At 51.4% G+C, this 19,265-nt stretch overlaps 5 protein-coding genes across 5 annotated transcripts; 2 read left to right on the plus strand and 3 right to left on the minus strand.

The window, feature by feature from the left end:
• Nucleotides 1–45: 45 nt before the first annotated feature.
• Nucleotides 46–3,099, plus strand: J4E86_003569 (uncharacterized protein; the record flags this gene model as incomplete). The annotated part of the gene is given in 2 exon segments (XM_051444122.1): nt 46–1,248; nt 1,267–3,099. The coding sequence occupies 2 exon segments, from the start codon at nt 46–48 to the stop codon at nt 3,097–3,099; spliced, it is 3,036 nt and encodes a 1,011-aa protein (XP_051305617.1).
• A 110-nt stretch (nt 3,100–3,209) lies between these two features.
• Nucleotides 3,210–7,224, minus strand: J4E86_003570 (uncharacterized protein; the record flags this gene model as incomplete). Its single annotated transcript, XM_051444123.1, has 5 exons — nt 3,210–4,022; nt 4,070–4,423; nt 4,471–5,480; nt 5,529–7,126; nt 7,217–7,224. 5 exons carry the CDS (start codon nt 7,222–7,224, stop codon nt 3,210–3,212), a joined length of 3,783 nt encoding a protein of 1,260 aa, XP_051305618.1.
• A 440-nt stretch (nt 7,225–7,664) lies between these two features.
• On the minus strand, nt 7,665–8,811 carry J4E86_003571 (uncharacterized protein; the record flags this gene model as incomplete). Its single annotated transcript, XM_051444124.1, has 2 exons — nt 7,665–8,635; nt 8,685–8,811. 2 exons carry the CDS (start codon nt 8,809–8,811, stop codon nt 7,665–7,667), a joined length of 1,098 nt encoding a protein of 365 aa, XP_051305619.1.
• A 1,058-nt stretch (nt 8,812–9,869) lies between these two features.
• Nucleotides 9,870–12,574, plus strand: J4E86_003572 (uncharacterized protein; the record flags this gene model as incomplete). Its single annotated transcript, XM_051444125.1, has 4 exons — nt 9,870–9,988; nt 10,016–11,263; nt 11,317–11,870; nt 11,919–12,574. The coding sequence occupies 4 exons, from the start codon at nt 9,870–9,872 to the stop codon at nt 12,572–12,574; spliced, it is 2,577 nt and encodes an 858-aa protein (XP_051305620.1).
• An 802-nt stretch (nt 12,575–13,376) lies between these two features.
• J4E86_003573 (uncharacterized protein) lies at nt 13,377–15,536 on the minus strand (the record flags this gene model as incomplete). Its single annotated transcript, XM_051444126.1, has 2 exons — nt 13,377–15,308; nt 15,357–15,536. The coding sequence occupies 2 exons, from the start codon at nt 15,534–15,536 to the stop codon at nt 13,377–13,379; spliced, it is 2,112 nt and encodes a 703-aa protein (XP_051305621.1).
• Nucleotides 15,537–19,265: the final 3,729 nt, after the last annotated feature.

Here is a 19,265-nt window from a genome sequence, read left to right on the forward strand (position 1 = left end):
AGCTCCATCCACAAATAGAGGATTGCTGGAGTTGCACCTTGCGCAATGGCGTCGAACATCCCCAAGTTTGCGAGCTTCCGGCCAAAGCCCAAGGCCGCCCCAGAGTCACCCAAGGAACCCCAACACCATGAGAAAGCCGAACGATCGTCGAAAGAAAAACGTTCTACCAAGGGAACATCACCATCGCCAAAGCGAGTTATTCACGAGCATGATTCAAGCAAAGACAGGCCCTACTTCAGCGACCGACGCGGAGACCCTGACGTACTGCGGTATGGATCAATGAACCGTTACGACATCCCACCATATCGTCGCTTCGGTCATGGCTTCATACTCGGACTTTCTGTAAACCAAAAGATCGATAGAGAGTACTCAACGGATCGGAAAATACTCGTGATGCCAGCGACACGAAGACGGCAAGAGCGACTGCTGACGAGCAAGCGTGCGAACAAGTCGGGTGAGCGCGCTTTACGGCTGCTGAAGACCGAGGCCCCCGATGTGGACCACGCTCAGGACTTTCTGTCATTGTCTGCAAATACCAAGAGGAAGCGCGATGACAGTGAAGATGAAGCTGCCGAGATGGAGCCTGAGACAGACTACCGTGGCATCGAAGGGCCAAAGTCGACAGAGCCTATGGATCCAGACACGCAATATGAGTCGGACCCTGATGTCATAATCGACACTGAAGTCACTCGCAAGAACTCGCAGCTCGCACGGCAGACAAAACAGCATCCTGGAGATCTCCAAAGCTGGCTGGAACTGATCAAACACCAAGAGGCTATGCTAAAGCTCGAAAGGCCATCTGCTGAGCTGACTGCATCTGATAGAGCACATCTTGCTGATGTACGTATCTCCACATATGAAGAGGCTTTGAAAAAGATTGGCGCGGATCAAGACAGCAAGCTGGAGCTGTACAAAGGGCTGCTGGAAGAAGCAGAAAGGGCCTGGGACAGCGCAAGACTGGCCAGCAAATGGAAGGACGTGCTTGCGAAGCATCCTCAGAGTGTGGAGCTGTGGATGAAGTATCTTGACTTTGTGCAGTCACGATTCACAAGTTTCAAGTTTGAGGAGTGTCGGGCGACCTTCTTCAAATGCATCGACTCTCTTCGTACAAATAAAAGCGAGATGTCGCCGGAACAGACCTTGCACATATTGCTGCGTTTGACATCCATGACACACGAGGCAGGATACCAGGAACTCGCTCTCGCGGTGTGGCAAGCTGTACTGGAACATCATTTGCTACGACCGGAAGTAAATACAGACCTCCAGGCTTTCGAGCAGTTCTGGGAAACCGAAGTGTCTCGCATCGGCGAGTTCGGAGCCAAGGGGTGGAAGCATAGCAACCTAGATGATGCGCCACCCCCAGGTCCTTCATCACTGCTCAAGAAAGACGCACTGGATGCGGTCTTTAAAGATTTTCGAAAGCGCGAAGTGGAGGCTACGTCGGTGTTACGACTCCCTGGTCGCACGTCGGACGACGTAGCAGAGGATGATGCATTTCACACAATCTTCTTCTCTGACGTCGAGCCATACCTGACCATCATATCGCCCGAGATACCGGCAACGCTGATGATTGAGGCTTTCTTGTGTTTCTGCGGCTTGCCAAATTTACCACATCGCATACCACAACAACGTACTTGGTCGTCCGATCCATTCTTGCAGCGCCACTTGCACTCTGCTTCTCCGGACACCGACGAGTCTACAGAACTTACAAAAGCCATCAAAAGCTTCTCGAATTACTCAGCAAAGCACTTCCGGATGACCACGGAGCTCCTATTTGAGCAAAGCTTCTCGCTAGATGCTATCAGGCTCGACGCAGACTTCGTCAGGCGCTTGTTCAAGCTTCTAGCCTCAGATCCTTCGAGCGATGATATCATAGGAGAGTATCTGCTAGCTTTCGAATCGAGACACTTCCCATCTGAAGCTTTCAAGTCCGCAAAGCGATTACTCAAAGCACGTCCGTCAAGCCTGCGCTTATACAACGCCTATGGGTTAGTCGAATCGCGCCTAGGTAACTCAGCCAAAGCAGATCAAGTCTTCAGCATGGCGCTATCTATGCAAAAGGGGGTTAGCGTGCTATCGGCATCTTGGAGTTTGGAACTCTTCAGCAATTGGGTGTGGGAAGCGCTCCGGAGAGGCGAACACAGCGAAGCTCTATGGCGGCTTGTCTCACCAAATGGAAACTTCTCAGCCGGCGCAGCCAAAGACTCGCATCCTGGTAACACTCTCCTAGAGATGGGACATCTAACCCTCAGCCAGAAAAGCGAACACGCCCTCCTCCACCACGACTACACAACAGCAATAACAAGCACCTCTCTCCTCGCCCTCCTAGCCTACCTCACCCACAACAACTCCGCCTCACACGCCCTCGAACTCCACGCCAATCTCACCTCGTGGTTCGCATCGCACCACCTTTCCACCTCCGCCGTCGCAGAACTCCATGCCCAATCCATCGCCCATCTACTCACCCACCACACCACACACGCCCCCATCGTCAAACCATCTCTCATCCGCTCCACTCTCGAACCGCTCATATCCCGCTTCCCAACCAACACGATTCTCCTCGCTCTCTATGCCGCAAATGAAGCCCGCTTCTCCATCGACGATCGCGTGCGTGGTATCATGCACCAGAACGCTTTGCAAAGCCCCGAAGAAAGGAGTATAGCAGGCTGGGCATTCGCAATACACCACGAAACGCTCAAGGGAGAAATTGCAGGCTCGACGACGCATTCCATTCGTGCATTGTACAAGCGCGCAACGGAGTCTACCACTGGATCTCGGTGTCCCGCCCTGTGGAAAGCTTATGTGAAATTTGAACTACGCTGTTTACGTGACGACCAATCGAGACAACGAGCGGATAAAAGACCGCGTAGGGATGGCAAGAAGAGTAGATGGGAGGTACGCGTTGAGGAGGCGGAGCAACGGGTCAAGGATACGTTTTACGCTGGGTTGAGGAATCTGCCTTGGTGTAAGGAATACATCATGCTTGCTTTTACGGAAGCGAGGGATGTGTTTGGGGAGGAGGATAAGGGGAGGTTGTATAGGGTTATGTTGGAGAAGGAATTGAGGCTTTATGTTGAGTTGGATGACGGGGATATGTAGATGGAATGACCGGTGCAGAGAAGCTTTTTTGAAGAAGATGTATAACCATGTACATTAATCGCCTGTATCTATCCTACTAGCAAGCCTCATAAACAAGATTGAACGGAAGTCTAGAAGATATCTTCCGCGCCGGCATCCTGCCATGTCGTCTCTCCCTTGGCGACACGGTCTCGCACCTTCCAGTACTCATGGTTGAACACCCAGTACTCCTCGCCAGTAGTCTCACACCTGCCCTTGTGGAACCACCTGGGTACAAACTCTTTGCCTTCAGCCTCTCGCTGTCTGCGGGTCGCTCTCTGCTTCTCTTCGACCCTGTTCTTTTCCACGGCCGCAAAGTCGTACTCGCCGTCCTCCATAGCGCGCTGGTCGGGACGGAGACGCGTGTCCGTTGGTGCGACGACCGGGCGAAGCTTGTCGGGAATATCGTTGAGAGTTACCACGAAGGGGGTAAGGTTGAAGGGAATGCCCGTTGGACGCTCGTGAGCTTGCCAGACCAGGAAAGCCTTGTTGTCGTCGTGCTTTGAACTCTTCCCACTCTTCTCAACGTCTGCATCTTCAAAGCCCGGCGTAAAGCGCGCGTAGATCTTGTCGTTCCATCGTCCACCGATACTCCAGCGGACCCGGTTCTCTTTATCGAAAACCTTACCAACCACTTGGTAAGCTGACGAAGCCTTCCAACCACGAGGCTTGAACTCGATCAGACATTTCTCACCCGTCGTCCAGTTGGTGATTTCCATAGTACCGTAGTTGTCGACAACGGGGTTACCAGTTATGATGCCGATTACCGAGGAGGTGACTTTCTTCCAGGTGTAGAGCTCCTCTTTCCCGCCGTTGACGGTAGGGCGAAGACGAAGGAACCAAGTTCCGAGAGGGTTAATGTCGAAAGACTTTCCATAAAACTTCGACTTCACAGCAGATTCACCCTGGAAAATGTTAGAAACGGTGAAGAGAACATACTTCCAGTACTTACGTAGTAGTCCCACTTCTTGGATTCCGCATAGGCGGCACCAATCGGTGGGTGATGGCTGACCTGCTCGATGAAGAAACGGTAACCTTTGTCTGGTCGGGCATACTCGTAGGTCTCGGCGAGAAGTGGATTGAAAGGTTTAGCGACGCGTCCAATGGTCGAAGCATACTCTGATGCGGCAAAGGCAGCCACGTAAAGTAGTCGCTCGGTAGAGTCATCGCGTTCGGCAGCGGTGTCAAGAAGATCCGTGTACTCCATGTCTTCAGCGACACGTTGAAGCAGTGAAGTGGGTTCGTTGAAAGAGACAGGGAGTGTCATCTTGGTCATGTCTTTACCAATCATGGACTTGAGGATACCCTGAACGATGTTAGCATCTGCAAAACTAGTTGCGCCATCGAACTTACCCATAGCGATATCTTAGGCCTGTCGTCGGCATCCATTGCGAGCCTCTTCCGCGGACCGTCTTCGTAGCCTGCCCATGCTGTGGCAATCTCCATGTGCTTCCTCTCGAACGGGTCGTCTGAAGAGGCCGGAATGTCTACTTGCGTAGGCTCCTTGGGTGCAGCTGCAGGCATTTCAACAACCTCGACCTCTCCAGCACCAACAGCATCGAAGAACTCCTCATCGTCTTCCGAATCGGAGTCTGAGATATCGGCAGCAATGTCTGCAAATGTAGCCTTTCTCCTGACCTTTTGGCTCTTAGCAGGAAGTCCCACATGTGATGTCATATCTTTCTGTTGCTGGGCATCTTCTGGCGCGTCGGCGAAGTCGTCCTCGTCGTCCTTGGCATCCGGCTTGGGGCCAGTCGTCTCGTAATCTTCCAAGGCTTCCCGCAGAGCTTTCTTCTGCTTCCGTCGCTTTTCCTCAGACTCGCCTATCCGATTCTCGAGCTCTTCCTGCTCTTTTGCCACCTTGGCCATGCTCTCCTCCCACATGCGCCTCACATTGGCCTCGCGATCTAGGCGGTACTGCCAATAGGCATCGCGATCTCTGGATATGCGAAGCAGATCGCCGATTAGCCCCTTCAGATTCCCGATAGCGGATTCGTACGAAGCAAATGCTTGTAGCATCATTGGGTCGGAAATCTTCAGGTCGGGTGTTCGGCTCCTCTCTGTCTGGAGTGCCGACGACACGGATGTCAGGAGATCGAGTTGTAGCTTAGCCGATTGCGCTGTGATGTTGAATGCGTCTTTGCTTTGGGGCTTCATCTCATGGCTACTCGTATCGTCGCCGTAGTCGTCTTCGTCTTCGTCGTCGCCAGCGATGGTAGCGGTACCCATGTGGCTGACCATTCTATCCAGACCTTGGCCGTTCATGCTAGGCTCGTAGACACTTCCAGGGTCCTCTGTTACGCTGACCGCAGTTCGTGAGGATGCGTTGTCCAGACTTGGGTGAGGGACGCCGAGAGTGGATGCTGGACGTGTTAGTGTGTCATACATGGTCAGAAGTTGGTGACACTTACCAGCAGTCAAGTTTCGCGAACTTGGTGCTACCTTGGAGCTACCGATACTGGACGTGTCGCCTTCGCCCTTGATCTGCTCAATCTTGGCTTGCTTCAGCATCTCCTGGTCCTGGTTCGCCCGCTTCTCCTCTTCGCGGGCCTCGTCTTTGGCCCACTGGATTGAGTTGTTCAGAGCCCAGTACCATCGCTTAGCCTCAACCTGGTGGTTTGCCTTGAGATGGTACTTGACCGACGACTTGCCCTGGATTTCAAATCGCTGCTTATCTTGAGGATCCATGTACAATTTCGCTATGCGCATGTTGATGGCACCGCGGCATGCAGACCCAATATCGTCCTGGTGCTTGTAGTAGCTGAGAACGCCGTCCTCAAGCACGAACCACCGCAACTTGTATCCGGTTGTGTAGTTGGTCCATTTCTTGAGGTAGCCCTTCATCTCACGCGATTCTCTTGCGCCCATTCCGCTCTCTGTCGCGGTTTGGCCCGGGGGCCCACCTGCGAGTATGGTCTTCTCTTGGATGCCCCTCTGGGCTGCGGCTGCGGCGGGTGATCGCTTCAGAATGGCACGCGTGCGGTCGTCTTTGGTATAGTCCTGAGGGAGCTTGCCTTTGCGGTCACGACGGAACGGGTCAGCTCCATTGAGCAGCAAGAGCTGGGCCAGCTTGATGTCCTTCTTCTTGGCTGCCTCGTGCAGCAGGGTACCGCCCGCATCCATTACGACCGGGTCAGTTGCCAGCTCTCCGCCGTTAACGTCCAGCGTGCTCCTTATCCTAGCATCCTGGAGTATCTTCTCCAGGGAGTCCATATCGCCAGCGGAAACCATGTGCTGTATCTTTTTTACGTTGGTGTCAATGAAGATGGAGCGCGAGAGCTGTAGCTGTTGGAAGATGTCCGGCGTGCGAGCGAGATCCAAAGGCGTCTGGCCGTTGTAGTTGGTGACGGAGTCGTTGATACCGGGCTGGTCGAGCAGCATTCGCACGACGGGCGCGCGGCCCAGCGTAGCCGCGAGGTGGAGCGGGGTGTTGCCATCGCGGTCGCGGCCATTGATGTCGATGGGCGAGTCTGGTGTGGCCGTCGCGTTGGATAGCACGAACTCGATGACGGGCACCTCGGCGCACTGTATGGCCAGGTGCAAGATGGAGGTTCCTTCCGTGCGCGCGCTGGGCAGTTGCAGCGACGACCTGCCCTCTTCGCCGTCTGTTGGCCCTGCCTGGTCCCTGATGGCTCTCGATATGGCTGCGGTGTCGCCATTACGGAGCGACTCGAATACTCGGAACAGCTTCACCGACTGCTCTATCGAAGTTGACTTGCCCGTGGGCGAGCTGGGCGCTTGCTGGACGCTGGGCGAGACGGGGCTCAGGCTGTCCTGCCCGGCGCCTGTATTCGACATGCTGGTCGAGAGGTGTGGGTTGTGCTTCTTGGACAGACTGCGACTGTGTCCCGATGTTGTTGGTCTAGCTTGCGCGGGCTGCGAGCTGGCCGAGACGGCTGTGCTGGGCGGAGAAGTGTCGCTGCTGTCTGTGGTCGCGGCAGCTCCGTCGGGCTTGGAAGTGACACGCGACAGGAGGTTCTTGACGCTCGACGACTTGGAGCGCTTGTGCCTGCAATACGCTGTCAGACGTGCTTCTGGGCTATCACCGTCCTCCTCCACATGTCCCCCGCCATGACGCCAGCGGGCTTGGAGCACCTACCCTTCCATGCTTGTGTGATTGGCCGACGGGCCAAGGATATGCGGGCCTGTAGGCGGCAGGCAGAGGGAGGAGGGGTTCGGTTGGAGGCGTGTCAGCACCGAGTCCTGTATTCTATAGATTGTGTGCAGCTGTTGCGACTTTGTAGGATTTCACCACTGACGCGGCGGGGCTTCGTGACGGTTTTGGGGGCTTTCGTCAGGGGCGCACCATCCAGGCCGCTGCTTCAGCGAATCACGACTATTGCTCCGCTAGGCTGGGCTACCGAGCGATTATCCCAACATCCTGCTCGGGCATATGTCATGGCGGACTCGCCTAGTGAATGCGTGCATTGGGCGAACTCCAGCTTGGTGAGGCTAAGCTTTGGCTCTGCCTAGATACAGCACTACGTCCTGACACGTGCATTGGAAATGTTCATATTGTACATTGTCTACATAGCGTCTTCACATGCTTAAGCTGAGTCGCCGCCCACGAGGATGATGGCACTACCAAGCTGCCTCCGTAGGTCTTCCTTCTGGACATCGTGCGTGTCCTCTACCTCACCCCACTGCTTCGTCTGCCACGTAACCTCCAGACTCGACGCCTCGGTGGCTTCCTTGATGCCGAAGCGCGGCGCATCAGTCACCTTTCGCGATTGCGCAAATGCTTCGCCCCATTCGTGGATCAACCGCACGCTGACTAGCAGGCTCTTGGACGCCAGCACCGCGCGTTCCAGTCCAGCGAGTTCGTAGGCTGGGAGACCTGCACACCAACCCCGGATCACTTGCTTTGTCATCTCTGGCTGCTCGGTGGGGATGATGGTCTCAGGGTCGAGCGTGGGCTTGATCTCTACACCAGGCCACACGTGTGTCTGGAGGTAGGCGATGATGCCTGTAGCGACTTCCTCTTGAAGCTCGCGCAGTGTCTTGCCGTTCTGGAGCGTCTCGTTCATGACCTTTGCGGGCGCCCAGCAGAGCAGCGTGTCTGTGTCCAGCACGCGCATGAAATAGCTGAGGATGTCGTTCCTGATGTTTTCCCTCCCCTCCTTGTCCGCCGCCTCGATATCAATTGCACGCGCGGCGAGCGAGGTCATGGGGATGTAGTCGTTCTTGAGCGCCTGCTGCGCGCTCATGAGGAGATCCCATTCGAGGGCAATGGCAGTCGCCAGCTGCGGCTTCGATGCGGGCACCGTGAGGATCTGCTTGTTGGGCATTCGCACAGGTCGGTGGTCGAGAAAGACCTGCAGGCCGCCCTCGTCCTCCTTGATCGAGACGTCTTTCCAGAAGCGCTTGGCCAGCATGTTCTTGGGCTTGTTGGTAGGGGCGTAGACGTCGCGCATCTCGCGCGCCTGCTTCATCATGTCGGCCTGCCGCCTCTTTCTTGCGACCCGTTCAGATGCATCTGATGGCTGTGGCTCGGGCGTCGCAGGCGGTGGTCCGGGTACTGTCAGACGTTAATTGCTGAGCCATCTTGGCTACGTCGTGTCTCCTACCCGATGGATGAGGCAGCGGCGTGGCGCCCCGCGCGGCTGATGTGTGCAGATATTGGTAGAGGGGTCTGTAGGCTCTCTTGGGCGCCGACAGCCGGATGCTGGCGAGGGCTGGGCGAATTGACTCCATGGCGGTGCTGGGCGAGGGTGCAGATGGCGTGCACGCTGCTCCCAGCCCAGGTGGGACCGCCGCGGCGACTTTTTCCCAGCACGCCAGACGCGCTCGGACATGCATGGCCCGGGTAGCGTCGACGACTAATCTGGGGTTCTCCGCTCCGCAACCCAGACCACCACTCGCCGTCAACACACGCCCGTCGGGTAGCAGAGTCACGTCGTAGCGTTTGCCGATCGCCCTGTGCCAGCCTTGCTGAATATGCGCTGGCTTCTCCACAGCTTCTCGTCTCCTCGCAGCTTCTCCACTGTCTGGTCTGGCTCGTGATCGACCGTTGACGCGCATCTGGCAGCTATTGCTACCCCACTCAAATCTACCTTCCCTGCAGCATCCAACACGGCCTTTGATGCGGTCATTTCCGTTTGCCGCTGAGACCACACTCTGCTTTTAATGAATCAAGGAGCCCCTCAGACGGCCTCTGCGAATGCTGCCGCGCCCCAGCCCAAGCCTATCCGTTTTGTGACGAACCATGATGGTCCCTATGCGAAGAGGCGGCGCATCAATTCCGCGTGCCTGACATGCAGGAAGAAGAAGACGCGGTGTTCTGGTACGGAGTTTGGCAAGTCTGTCTATCATGTGCTGACGGTAGAGTAGGTGAGCGACCTGTGTGTGGAACCTGTGTCCAGAACAAGCACGAATGCGCCGGCTACGGAGACGATAATGGCACGAGCGAACACCAAAAAGATGGCAAAAAGGCTGCAAGAAGAGAAAGCTCCATCTCGAATAGCGCGCCTTCCCGAAAACAAGAGCCTCCCATCGACCCGCTGCTCACACGGCCGCACCTTCCCCATACGACGTCGCAAACCTCCGAATCAAGCGTCCATGCCTCGCCCAAGGTCGAGTCGACAGGAAGCAGCGGAGGCTTAAGCCTGAGCACGCGGAACAGAATGCCATACTTCAGGTACTTTGGCCCTACAGCCATTTTGCCCGGTTTGCGACAGATGGTGGTCAAAGTGCGAGGAAAGCAGCATGGTAGTGCTCAGACTACATCAGATCGTACGTTCATCCCGCGCACCATGGATATGCAGCTCATGATGCTGTTACCGGAGAGCACCTGTGTCTCAGAAGCCAAGCTCTCAGCCCATGAGGCTGTGCTCGTGCAAAGGCCGGCGCATCCGGCTCTTGCTGCTCTGCTGTAACTCCGTATCGTGTAGCTAACAAGTCCAGAACACGCAATCGAATCCTCACCCGCGCAACCATCAGTAGGCTCACCACCAGTGCCAGAAGCCCGTACACCCGCCGAGATACCCGTATACGACGCCTCGTCAATGTCTCCAAGTCCACTCATTACCCACCTCTGCAAGCTGTTCTTTGTGCATCTCGGCTGCTCCTTCCCATTCCTACAACGAGAGCGCTTCATGCGTGACTTGGAGGAGAAGCAGGTAGACGCAATCCTCGTAGATGCCGTCTGTGCGTTAGCGGCCCGATTTTCGACACATCCTATGCTGACAGGCAAGAGTGACGTGCAGAAGGAAGGTGATGCAGAACCCTCCACAATCCCGCCTTCTGAGCATGGTCAAGCCTTTGCTCAGCGAGCTAAGTCAGCTATTCCCGACGCTTTTCCGTGTCCCAGTGTTGCAGTGGTACAGGCGGCGCTGCTTCTTGCATACGATGAATTCGGTGCAAGTCGCGACAGTGGACTTTGGATGTATCTGGGGATCGCCATACGAATGGCGCAGGATCTGGGGATGCAGTCTGTGGGAGGCCTGAAGTATGAGGGACGAAAAGGCCCAACCCCAAATTCTGTCAAGAGCGACCCGGATGGTGGACGGCATTCGGAGCAATCCACAGTTTTAGACAATCAGGGGGCTAGCGCAGAGGAGCAAGAGCAGAGAGCTGCCGAGCGAGAGAGGCTGGATACTTTCTGGTCCATCTTCTTCCTTGACCGCGTCATATCTTCTGGAACAGGACGGCCGGTGACCCTTCGCGATCGCGACATTGAGATCTCGTTTCCCTCCCTGGATGAAGTGGACTCTTCCGGTTGGCCATTGCCCTTTCCTGCGCTGATCCGCATCATCCATCTATACGGCCGTGTTACCGATCTCCTCAACCGGATACGAAGCGCCGCTGACATTACTGCTGACTTGCAGAAGCAACTCGGAGCTTGGGAAGATAGGCTGACAGGCATCTACCAGAACCTGTCGCCCAAGCTGCACTTTAATGCGGTCAACTTCCAGCAATACGTCAAGCTTCACCAGGGCACTAACTTTCTCCTCCTCCATTGCTGGTTCCATACCTTGATCGTTCTTCTGCATCAGCCAACGCTGCTCAGGACGTTCGAGGGAACTCCGCAATCCTTGTCCACCAATAGCAGAGAACTTTCCATGTCTTCCGCAAAGACTGTTGCCGACATCTTGGCCTTTACCGAGCTTATCGATGTGAAGACTGGCATCGGCAATCCTTTTACTAGGTACGAGAAGGTCAGGTTTCCAATGCAAAACTCTCATACTGACTGTTCTTCAGTCAACCAATATACATTGCCGCATGTGCTTTCCTCAAAGAGACGGCACTGCATTCGGCATCGTCGCAGCCCCAGTCTCGCCCTGCAAGCCCAGGTCGTAACGGGGAGAATTGGCAAAAAGCTACTAACCACCAATCTCTTGACCGGCTGAATCCAAACAACAGCTCTACCAGAGATTTGGAACAGAAGCAGACCGCCGCTAAGCACACATTGCTTGCTTCTGCGGCTAACCAAAATTATCAACGCTGCTATCGTGCCCTCAAAGCCTTGGAGACCTACTGGGCGGGTGTCAAGTACATCATGACTGTGCTAGACCAGAAGGCAAAGGGTGTTGGCGACCCCTTGCTGTACACCGCCGAGGAGATGGAAAGTGCATTAGAAGCCCCTCGACCCGAGCCATCTTTCACTAGCCCTGGTTGGAGGAGAAAACTGAGTTGGGGAACTTATCTGACTGCACAAAACTCTGACGCGGACGTCGCAAAGATGGCAGCGGCCATTCGGAAGGGCGCGAGAACGCCGAACATGCCTGGCTCGCCCATGGTACACCCCAGTCAAGGTATGTGATCGACGCCCATGTTCTCGAAACCTCACTAATAGCTCATAGCAATCGGATGGTCGCTTACTGGTACCATGAACTCGCCATCAACCAACGTCGCTGTCATGTACACTTCCGAAAATGGCGAAAACCGGAGCACGAGGCCACCACCTTCTAAAACACTCCCTGCAAGCACTCAGCCTTCTATCGCGTCGTTGATATCCGATCCTCCTATCAAATTCGAGCCACGCCAATCTATAGCATCACCATCGGGTTTCTCGCAATTCAGCTCGTCATCCATGCCTCCGCCGCCCTCAAACCCAACCTTCAACCATATGCCCACACCAGACCCAGTTCTAGTATCAGATGCTGACCTGCTTCTGAACCTACATTCACCGTTCTCGGGCGGCTCACCGACAGCGATAAGAACGCCATTACAAAATCCGACTTCATACACCCGCTCGTCTGCCCAACACAACCAGCTACAACCTACACCTCAAACGGAGTTCTCACCTACATTCGGAAATTTCAATACACCTTCAGACAACACATTCGGCGACATGGTCATCGACACCCAGGACGTCGACATGTCACTACTAGGCGCCGACATGATGCCTTGGGACTTGGAGTACCTACCCCACGATATGCTTTACTTTGGCGATGGCACCTTTGGAAACAATGGCTTTGGAGCAGATGGCGCGCCAGGAGATCATAACACCGGTTGATACCCTCTGCGCTGTCACAAATGTATACTAGACTACTGCGTGTGGAGTTTGCTTTTTCCCAGGTGGGGTTTCGATTGTCTCATTATGGAGTGGATCGGATGGCGTATGATACCATTTTGCCACTTTATATACTATATGAGTTGAGATGAAAGTCAATTACCTTGTCGGATCCCATGTCTTAGCTGGCCTGCTGTTGTTTACTCGCCTTACCCTGGCAGCTACTTGAGGTTAGCAGACGTCTTTCTCTACGGGGATCTATGAGGCTGGAGATATTCGCTGTGTTTCCCGAGTGCACGCGCATCTGGCTGAGGTATCAAAGCACATCACGGTACCTCATCAAGGTCGTGTTCTGAGACCGGAGTGTGCTTGTATAACTCCACGGTCATGTGAAAGACTTGATCTGGAAGGAAGATCTTGACTAGACATATTGCTCTAACGTGCTTTGGGACGGTAGTTGTAGACATGCAGAGGTATTCTTGATTGACGGCAGTGCTCTGGTACGCTTTCAGATGGCTCAATCAGTAGCGATAGTGTATACATACATACTAAAACATCCAAATACACGGCATGTCGAGGGGGATACAAACGTGTTACACCTTGAAGATAGCTCGCTAATATGGAGGCCGGGAGGTATTCAGTGCCCATGGTATTTACAGAGTGATAGCCGCGAAGGTACTGAATGGCACAGGATACCGTAAAGACGTCGAGAATGAGAAGAGTTTTATCATTGAATGCCTCTTCGCTATGGCATCTACGTACAGTTATGGCTATGAAAACAGTTGAGGTACCCCACGCTCCACCCTCATCTCTCGAAGTAATCGTATACGGAACCCGTTTTGGTCGGCACAAAGTGTTCGAAAGAACACGAGATGACATCGCCGAACGTCTCCATGTCGCGCTTCAGCGCCTTGTCACTTATCGTCTCATGCAACTCGGGGTTGCTCCGGACGCGAAGGTGGCAAGTTTCCGCGCCCATGTCATCCTTGTGTTCCAGACTCCTCAAAGCAACGGTGAAGAAGTCAATGCTCAGACCACATTCGGAGAGGTGCTTGATGACTTGGCGCGTGATGCTCTCGAGCGGCGAGACATCGTAATACAAATATCGTTCATCACCCCTGGCGACGAGTTGGAGGTACTTGAGGTGGGGGTAGGCTCGAAGAACATTCGCGAGGCCCTTCAGTTGTGCCTTCATGTGGGCGTCGAGGTTGTTATCTATCACGGCAATCTCGATGAGAGGGCATGCGATGGCGAGGTCCGTGAGGTAAGGGCAAACTATTCCGATGTATGACAGATCGTCGTGGCTCATCTCAGAGCGGAGGCTTTGCGTCAGCGCCAAGCTACGAATGGTATAGTTGACGGGACCGAAAAGGCGAGCCAGCGGAAACCGACCATACTCTGTGACCCAGACGGAAGACTGGCCTTGAGGAGGTTGTACGTTGCTCACTGCCTCCACTTCGTCCTGACGGGCGTTTGGCGCAGACTTGTCGTCGGCAAAGTCATCGTTGGGATCGTCCAAATAGTCGTTGAGGATGCCAGGTAGGCCTGCATACGGACTTGAGACCTTGACGACTGGTGGAGTTGTATACCCGAGTGACAGACTACGCAAGTTGCTGGAAGAGCGAACAAGCTGTACAATGGCTTCTTCCTCGTCGGTAGTGATGTGCTGGTCGTGAACAGAGAAGAGGAAGGTCTCCACGTCGGCGGATTGCTTGCGTAGACCGTGCAAGAACTCGGCGTTGCCCATACATCCGTTGATCTTAAGAAGCTTAAGGGAACTGAATGAGAACGTCGCGGGTACATCATCTGGCTCCGAAGAGAGCAATCCTTTGCCGTATGTGGTGCAGTCGATGTAGCTTAAACGTAGCTCCTGTAAGGCAATAGTCCTCGACCAACCCATACCGGTAACAATGGGTCCAAGCGGCAGTGCGGGACGAGGCGCAATAGGAGGTTCAGCAAAGATACTAAAGCCACGTACTTTGTATCCGTTGGTTTCCGCGACTAGGGAGCGCCAGAGACCGACAGGGGCATTCCAGTGACTCAGCACATCTAGCCTTTCCGAGTGATGGCCTGGAGCGTTGATAGGCGCAATCCGCTTCCTCTTCAGAGCGACATGCATGTTGAACGGGCCTGTTTGCTGGAGTATATGTGCCTCGTGGTACTTGTCATCGAGTGCTAAACCGTCGGGGGTAGCGATCTTGTTGTGGTAGTTGATGTGCTCCAGCTGTTTCGCGGTCTTGGGCTTCAGTAGAGTCCAGGGGCTCGTTAGGTTTGCGGTTGCTGCTGCGTTATCGTGCATCGTCGAGATGTTGGTGATGTCGCCGTCGTACCATGTTGGAACAACGATGACTTCTAGCGAGGGAGAACTGGAACTGAAGAATTGCTTGAGAGCTGGCAGGGCCTCCAAGCCGATAGTGGACTCCATTGTGAACGATACGATGCGTAAATTAGCATCGGTTCGTGGAAACTTGTGGAGTATTGGCTCAAGCCCAACCTTCGATGTAGTCGCGAAGGTGTCGAAGAGTACGCTTTTGATGAGGCTGAAGTTGTGTACGGTAGAGCCTTCGATGAGGTATTTCAACTGGGGTAGACTCTCGGGGTCAAGGCAGAATTCCATCTCGTGGTAGAGAGCACTGAGGAAGTAGTCCGCCATATCATGTGTACCAGCGGGGATACCATCACGCTGTTTGAGAACGGATGCGCACACGAAGCGCTCCATTAGGTCACATTTGGTGAGCTGGATAACGTTAGCTCGTGTTGTTTGAAAGAAGCGCAGTGAACTTACGTTGGCGGTAATCATGTCCTTCAGCTCTACCGGAAGACGCCAAAATCGCGCCTCGGCGAGGCGGGACAGTTGCTGAGAGTATTTTGGCTTCTTGGGGACGGGCTCAGAGGCAGTGAAATGGAATACAGGCGACTCATCAGCGACGTATTTGCGCTTGGAGTCGCGCGCGAGTTCGTCCATGTTGTGTTGTGAGTAAGGGCGAGTCGCGGAGAAAAGACCTGGCAGGATTGTATAGAAGGTAGAAATTTGGGCGAGCTTGGTGGCCTCCGTTTGCTCTTCGAGCACGTGGAGAGTCGAACGGCGGTGACTGAGCGATGTCCTTCCTCGAAGCCTGCTGATTGGTCGACTACAGACCGCGTCTAGTTTGAGACTTGCCCTTGGGATATGGCTCACTGCGATCGCTATAGGAAACAACATACAGGCAGGGCCTCTACACAAAATGACCTGCTAGCGACAACTGACAGCATTCAAGTCACATCCGAGCTACCTTTCTAGGTGCATTTCCATCATCGTCTTCATCTTCACCTTCACCTTCACCTACGATTACATCATCTACGAGCCACGTGATGTGGTCCGTGGAGGCCTAGTGCCTTGGCAGCAGAACCAATATCTACTGCCTCGCTCTGGCCACAGTTCCTTTTCTCTTCTGCAACCACTTCTCTTCTTTTGTTCTTATAGCAAACGCTGTAGTCTGCGCTTCCGTGGAATGCTAGGCATACAGATAGCGGAACCCCCGTTAGTCAGAGATTACCTAGGGCAACATGTCCTCGAATCTGTCAGACAACAGCGTTTGCACCTTAGCGGTCAATCAGAATAAGATCTCCTTATAAGCTTGTGTTCGTACCAGCTTCTTCTTCCATCTTTATCGCCTCGGCCGCCTTCAAGATCTTGTACATGCCTACGGGCTCAATCCTACATGGTATTCGACAACTGGGCTCCGTTGGGCGAACGCGACCTCTCGCATCCCAGACATTACCCTAACTCAGAGCCTTGCTTGTGCAATTTGCCGCGAGTTAGTACCTCCACCGCTTGACCCTTGGAGTCTATATCAACACAAGTTAGCATGTGTTCGATGAATCGATCGGGGCTAGTCTACGCGTCGGGAATGGCGGCGTAATGGATTGGCGATGATGAGAATAGTCTGAGTCAAGAAGCTACGTTTCCGGGAACAGTGGATTTTTTCGTTGGGTCTTGCGGCTTGCTGCTGGCTTGAAGAAGGAGTGAAACATCCGGCGCGACTGACAATCGGATAGACACAGCTAACACTGCCAGACATGATCAAAGCCGGGCTTACTAGGACAGAATTGGGGTACCTGGTTTCGAGTGTTAGCAAGAGCATCCCATACTGGACAACGTAAACATACCTCCACAGCTGGCGCCTATGGAGTCCGCATCATTGCTTGGGGAGTGGTGAGGTTCCATTTCCGACGCAGGTTGAAAGCAGTTTGTGATGTGAGTAGCGATCCTACACGCGCAGAATGCAGACAGAGAAGACAAAAAGACACCACACGCGCGAGGAGACTCTGGAGTGATGCCTGGTCATCATTCCATACGTTTGAGCGCGCAGTCCCGCCGCGCGCAGCGGCGTATCGCAACTGCGCATAACCATTTAATTAGTGCATGTCGCGCGACCCGCCAGCTTGTCCAGAGGGCGCAGCCTTAATCGGACGCCACAAGCCGTCTCCTTTGCTTCACAATACAGTACTGTCGTTCTTGTCCTAGAATGCGTCGCGCCGAGTAGTCGCCATCCGAGTCGGGTTCAAAAGGATTGAGGTTTAAAGCCTTGGAAAGGTGCCCGGATAGTACAGTGATCGGGCACTAGGTGAGCTAGTTCAGCCGATAAGCCACCCTGAACATTAAAACACCCTAACTATTCTAACCTTGCACGCGCTACAACTCTATAAATATAGACCTAATTTAGAAAGTAATTAAAGATATTAAATTACGTAAAGATAGCGCATCTTTTAGCTATTATAAAGTTGCGAAATAGTAGGGTTATAACTAAATAATGTTATTGTAGTAGTATTAGATAAAAACACGCCTAAATATAAACGCTACGCTTACTTAACGCTTTTTTAGCTTATAATAAGAGCAGAAACTTATTATATATATTAAAAGATATATAAGAAGAGAGTTGCTACTAACGCAGAAGATAGTATAAAATTTTACTAGTTTAATTAGAAAATGCGCAGTTTCTTAGAGCTAGATTACGTAGTTCTTTTACTATTATAAGAATATAATTATACTTAAATAGAGCGCCTAAATTAACTAATAATAATACCTAGCAGACTCTTTATTTAAGTATAAGCTATACTTTAAGATACTATATTTAAGAATAAAATACTATAAGATTTAGCTAGAAAATACCTATAATATAGATAAGAAGAGCTTCTTTATTAGCGTTATAAAACTATTAAAAAGAGTCTTTACTAAGGTACTTTAGGTATTAAAAGAAGCCTAAATAACTATCTAGAATAGTAATAGAGAATAGATTATACTATTAGCTTATATATACGCTTCTAAGAAGGCACTATTGCTAGCTCTAATATACTAGAGCGTTTCTAAAATTTAATTAGGCTAGGTAGACGCTATAGAGGCCTAGAAACACTAGATTTTCTTCTTAAATTTAGCCTTAGGCTAGAGTAGTAATAAGATTAGATTATTCTAGCTTTAGAATATATTTAACTATAAAATAAGTAAGAGAGCAGCTTAAGATTACTATTTTCTTATTCTTAATAGCTATAGTAGCTACGTAACGCGCGAATTTATAGAGTATTATAACGCCTACTAAATTCTACTATTAGTGTTTTCTCTATACGTAACCTATAGTCTCTAGCTGCTTAATATTATTATTTTTACGCCTTTAGCAAGGCACTACTCTTTAGAACTTAATTACTATCTCTAGTAATTACTAAAGCTAATAAGAGTAATAAAATAGAACTTCTTTATTATCTTTTAGGCTACCTAAAGCACTATAATAAAGTAGAATCTTATTGTATAGAGCTTTAAAGCTACTAGAGTATAGCTAATAGATATAGAGGTTATACTAAAGCGCTTTAACTCTACTACTTTATAATAAGATAGAAGTCTAAAAATTAAAGATAATAGTAATAGTAATAGCTAGAATAAGCTCTAAAAAATTTAGGCTATTACTATAGTAGAAAGAATAAGTTTTAAAGCTAAATATCTTAGAGTTATACTTTATAGACTATAGACCTAAAATAAGCTACTTTACGCTAAAAATAAGGCTCTTATAACTACGCTTTTAGCTAAAAAAGAGCGTATAAAGTAGAGTAAGACTCTTAGGCTTTACTAGAATACTTAGAATTAAAGTAGCGCTTAATTCTAGAGTCTCTAGAGTCTATAAGCTATCTAAAAGCGTAAAGCTATAAAATAAAATAAAGCTAAGTAGCTATAACTCTAGAAAAGTTATAATAGAGAGATTAAAGTAGTAGTAGTAGTATATAAAAAATCTATAGCTAAGAAAGTAAAGGCGTAGTAATAGTATAAGCGTAAAGACGCTAAGATAGTAAAGAAAGTAAGAGCTAAGAAAGCCACCTGCGTAAAGAAGCTTAAATTCTAATAACAAGCTATTATAATACTAAAAAAAGTTTAGAATAGGTTAAGTATAGCCTTATAAATAACCTTATAAAGCGCTGTTAAAAAAAAAGCACTATATTATTATATTATTAGGCGTAGAAATAGTATTGCGCCTGCACTAGCGCTCTCTCTAGCACTACCTAAAATAATAATACGCAGCTAGTAAATTAAGATACTAGCAAAATTTAATTAGATAGAAAGTTTTGTATATATCTATAGATTAATACACTAAAAAATCTTATACTAATTACTTTTATAGGTAGCTGCGCAGCCTTATTTCTAAATTTAAATAAATTTAGTAGGGTGGCT

The sequence above is a fragment of the Alternaria arbusti genome (assembly GCF_024043155.1).
Source record: "Alternaria arbusti strain BMP 1465 chromosome Unknown scaffold_3, whole genome shotgun sequence".
Lineage (NCBI taxonomy): Eukaryota > Fungi > Ascomycota > Dothideomycetes > Pleosporales > Pleosporaceae > Alternaria > Alternaria arbusti.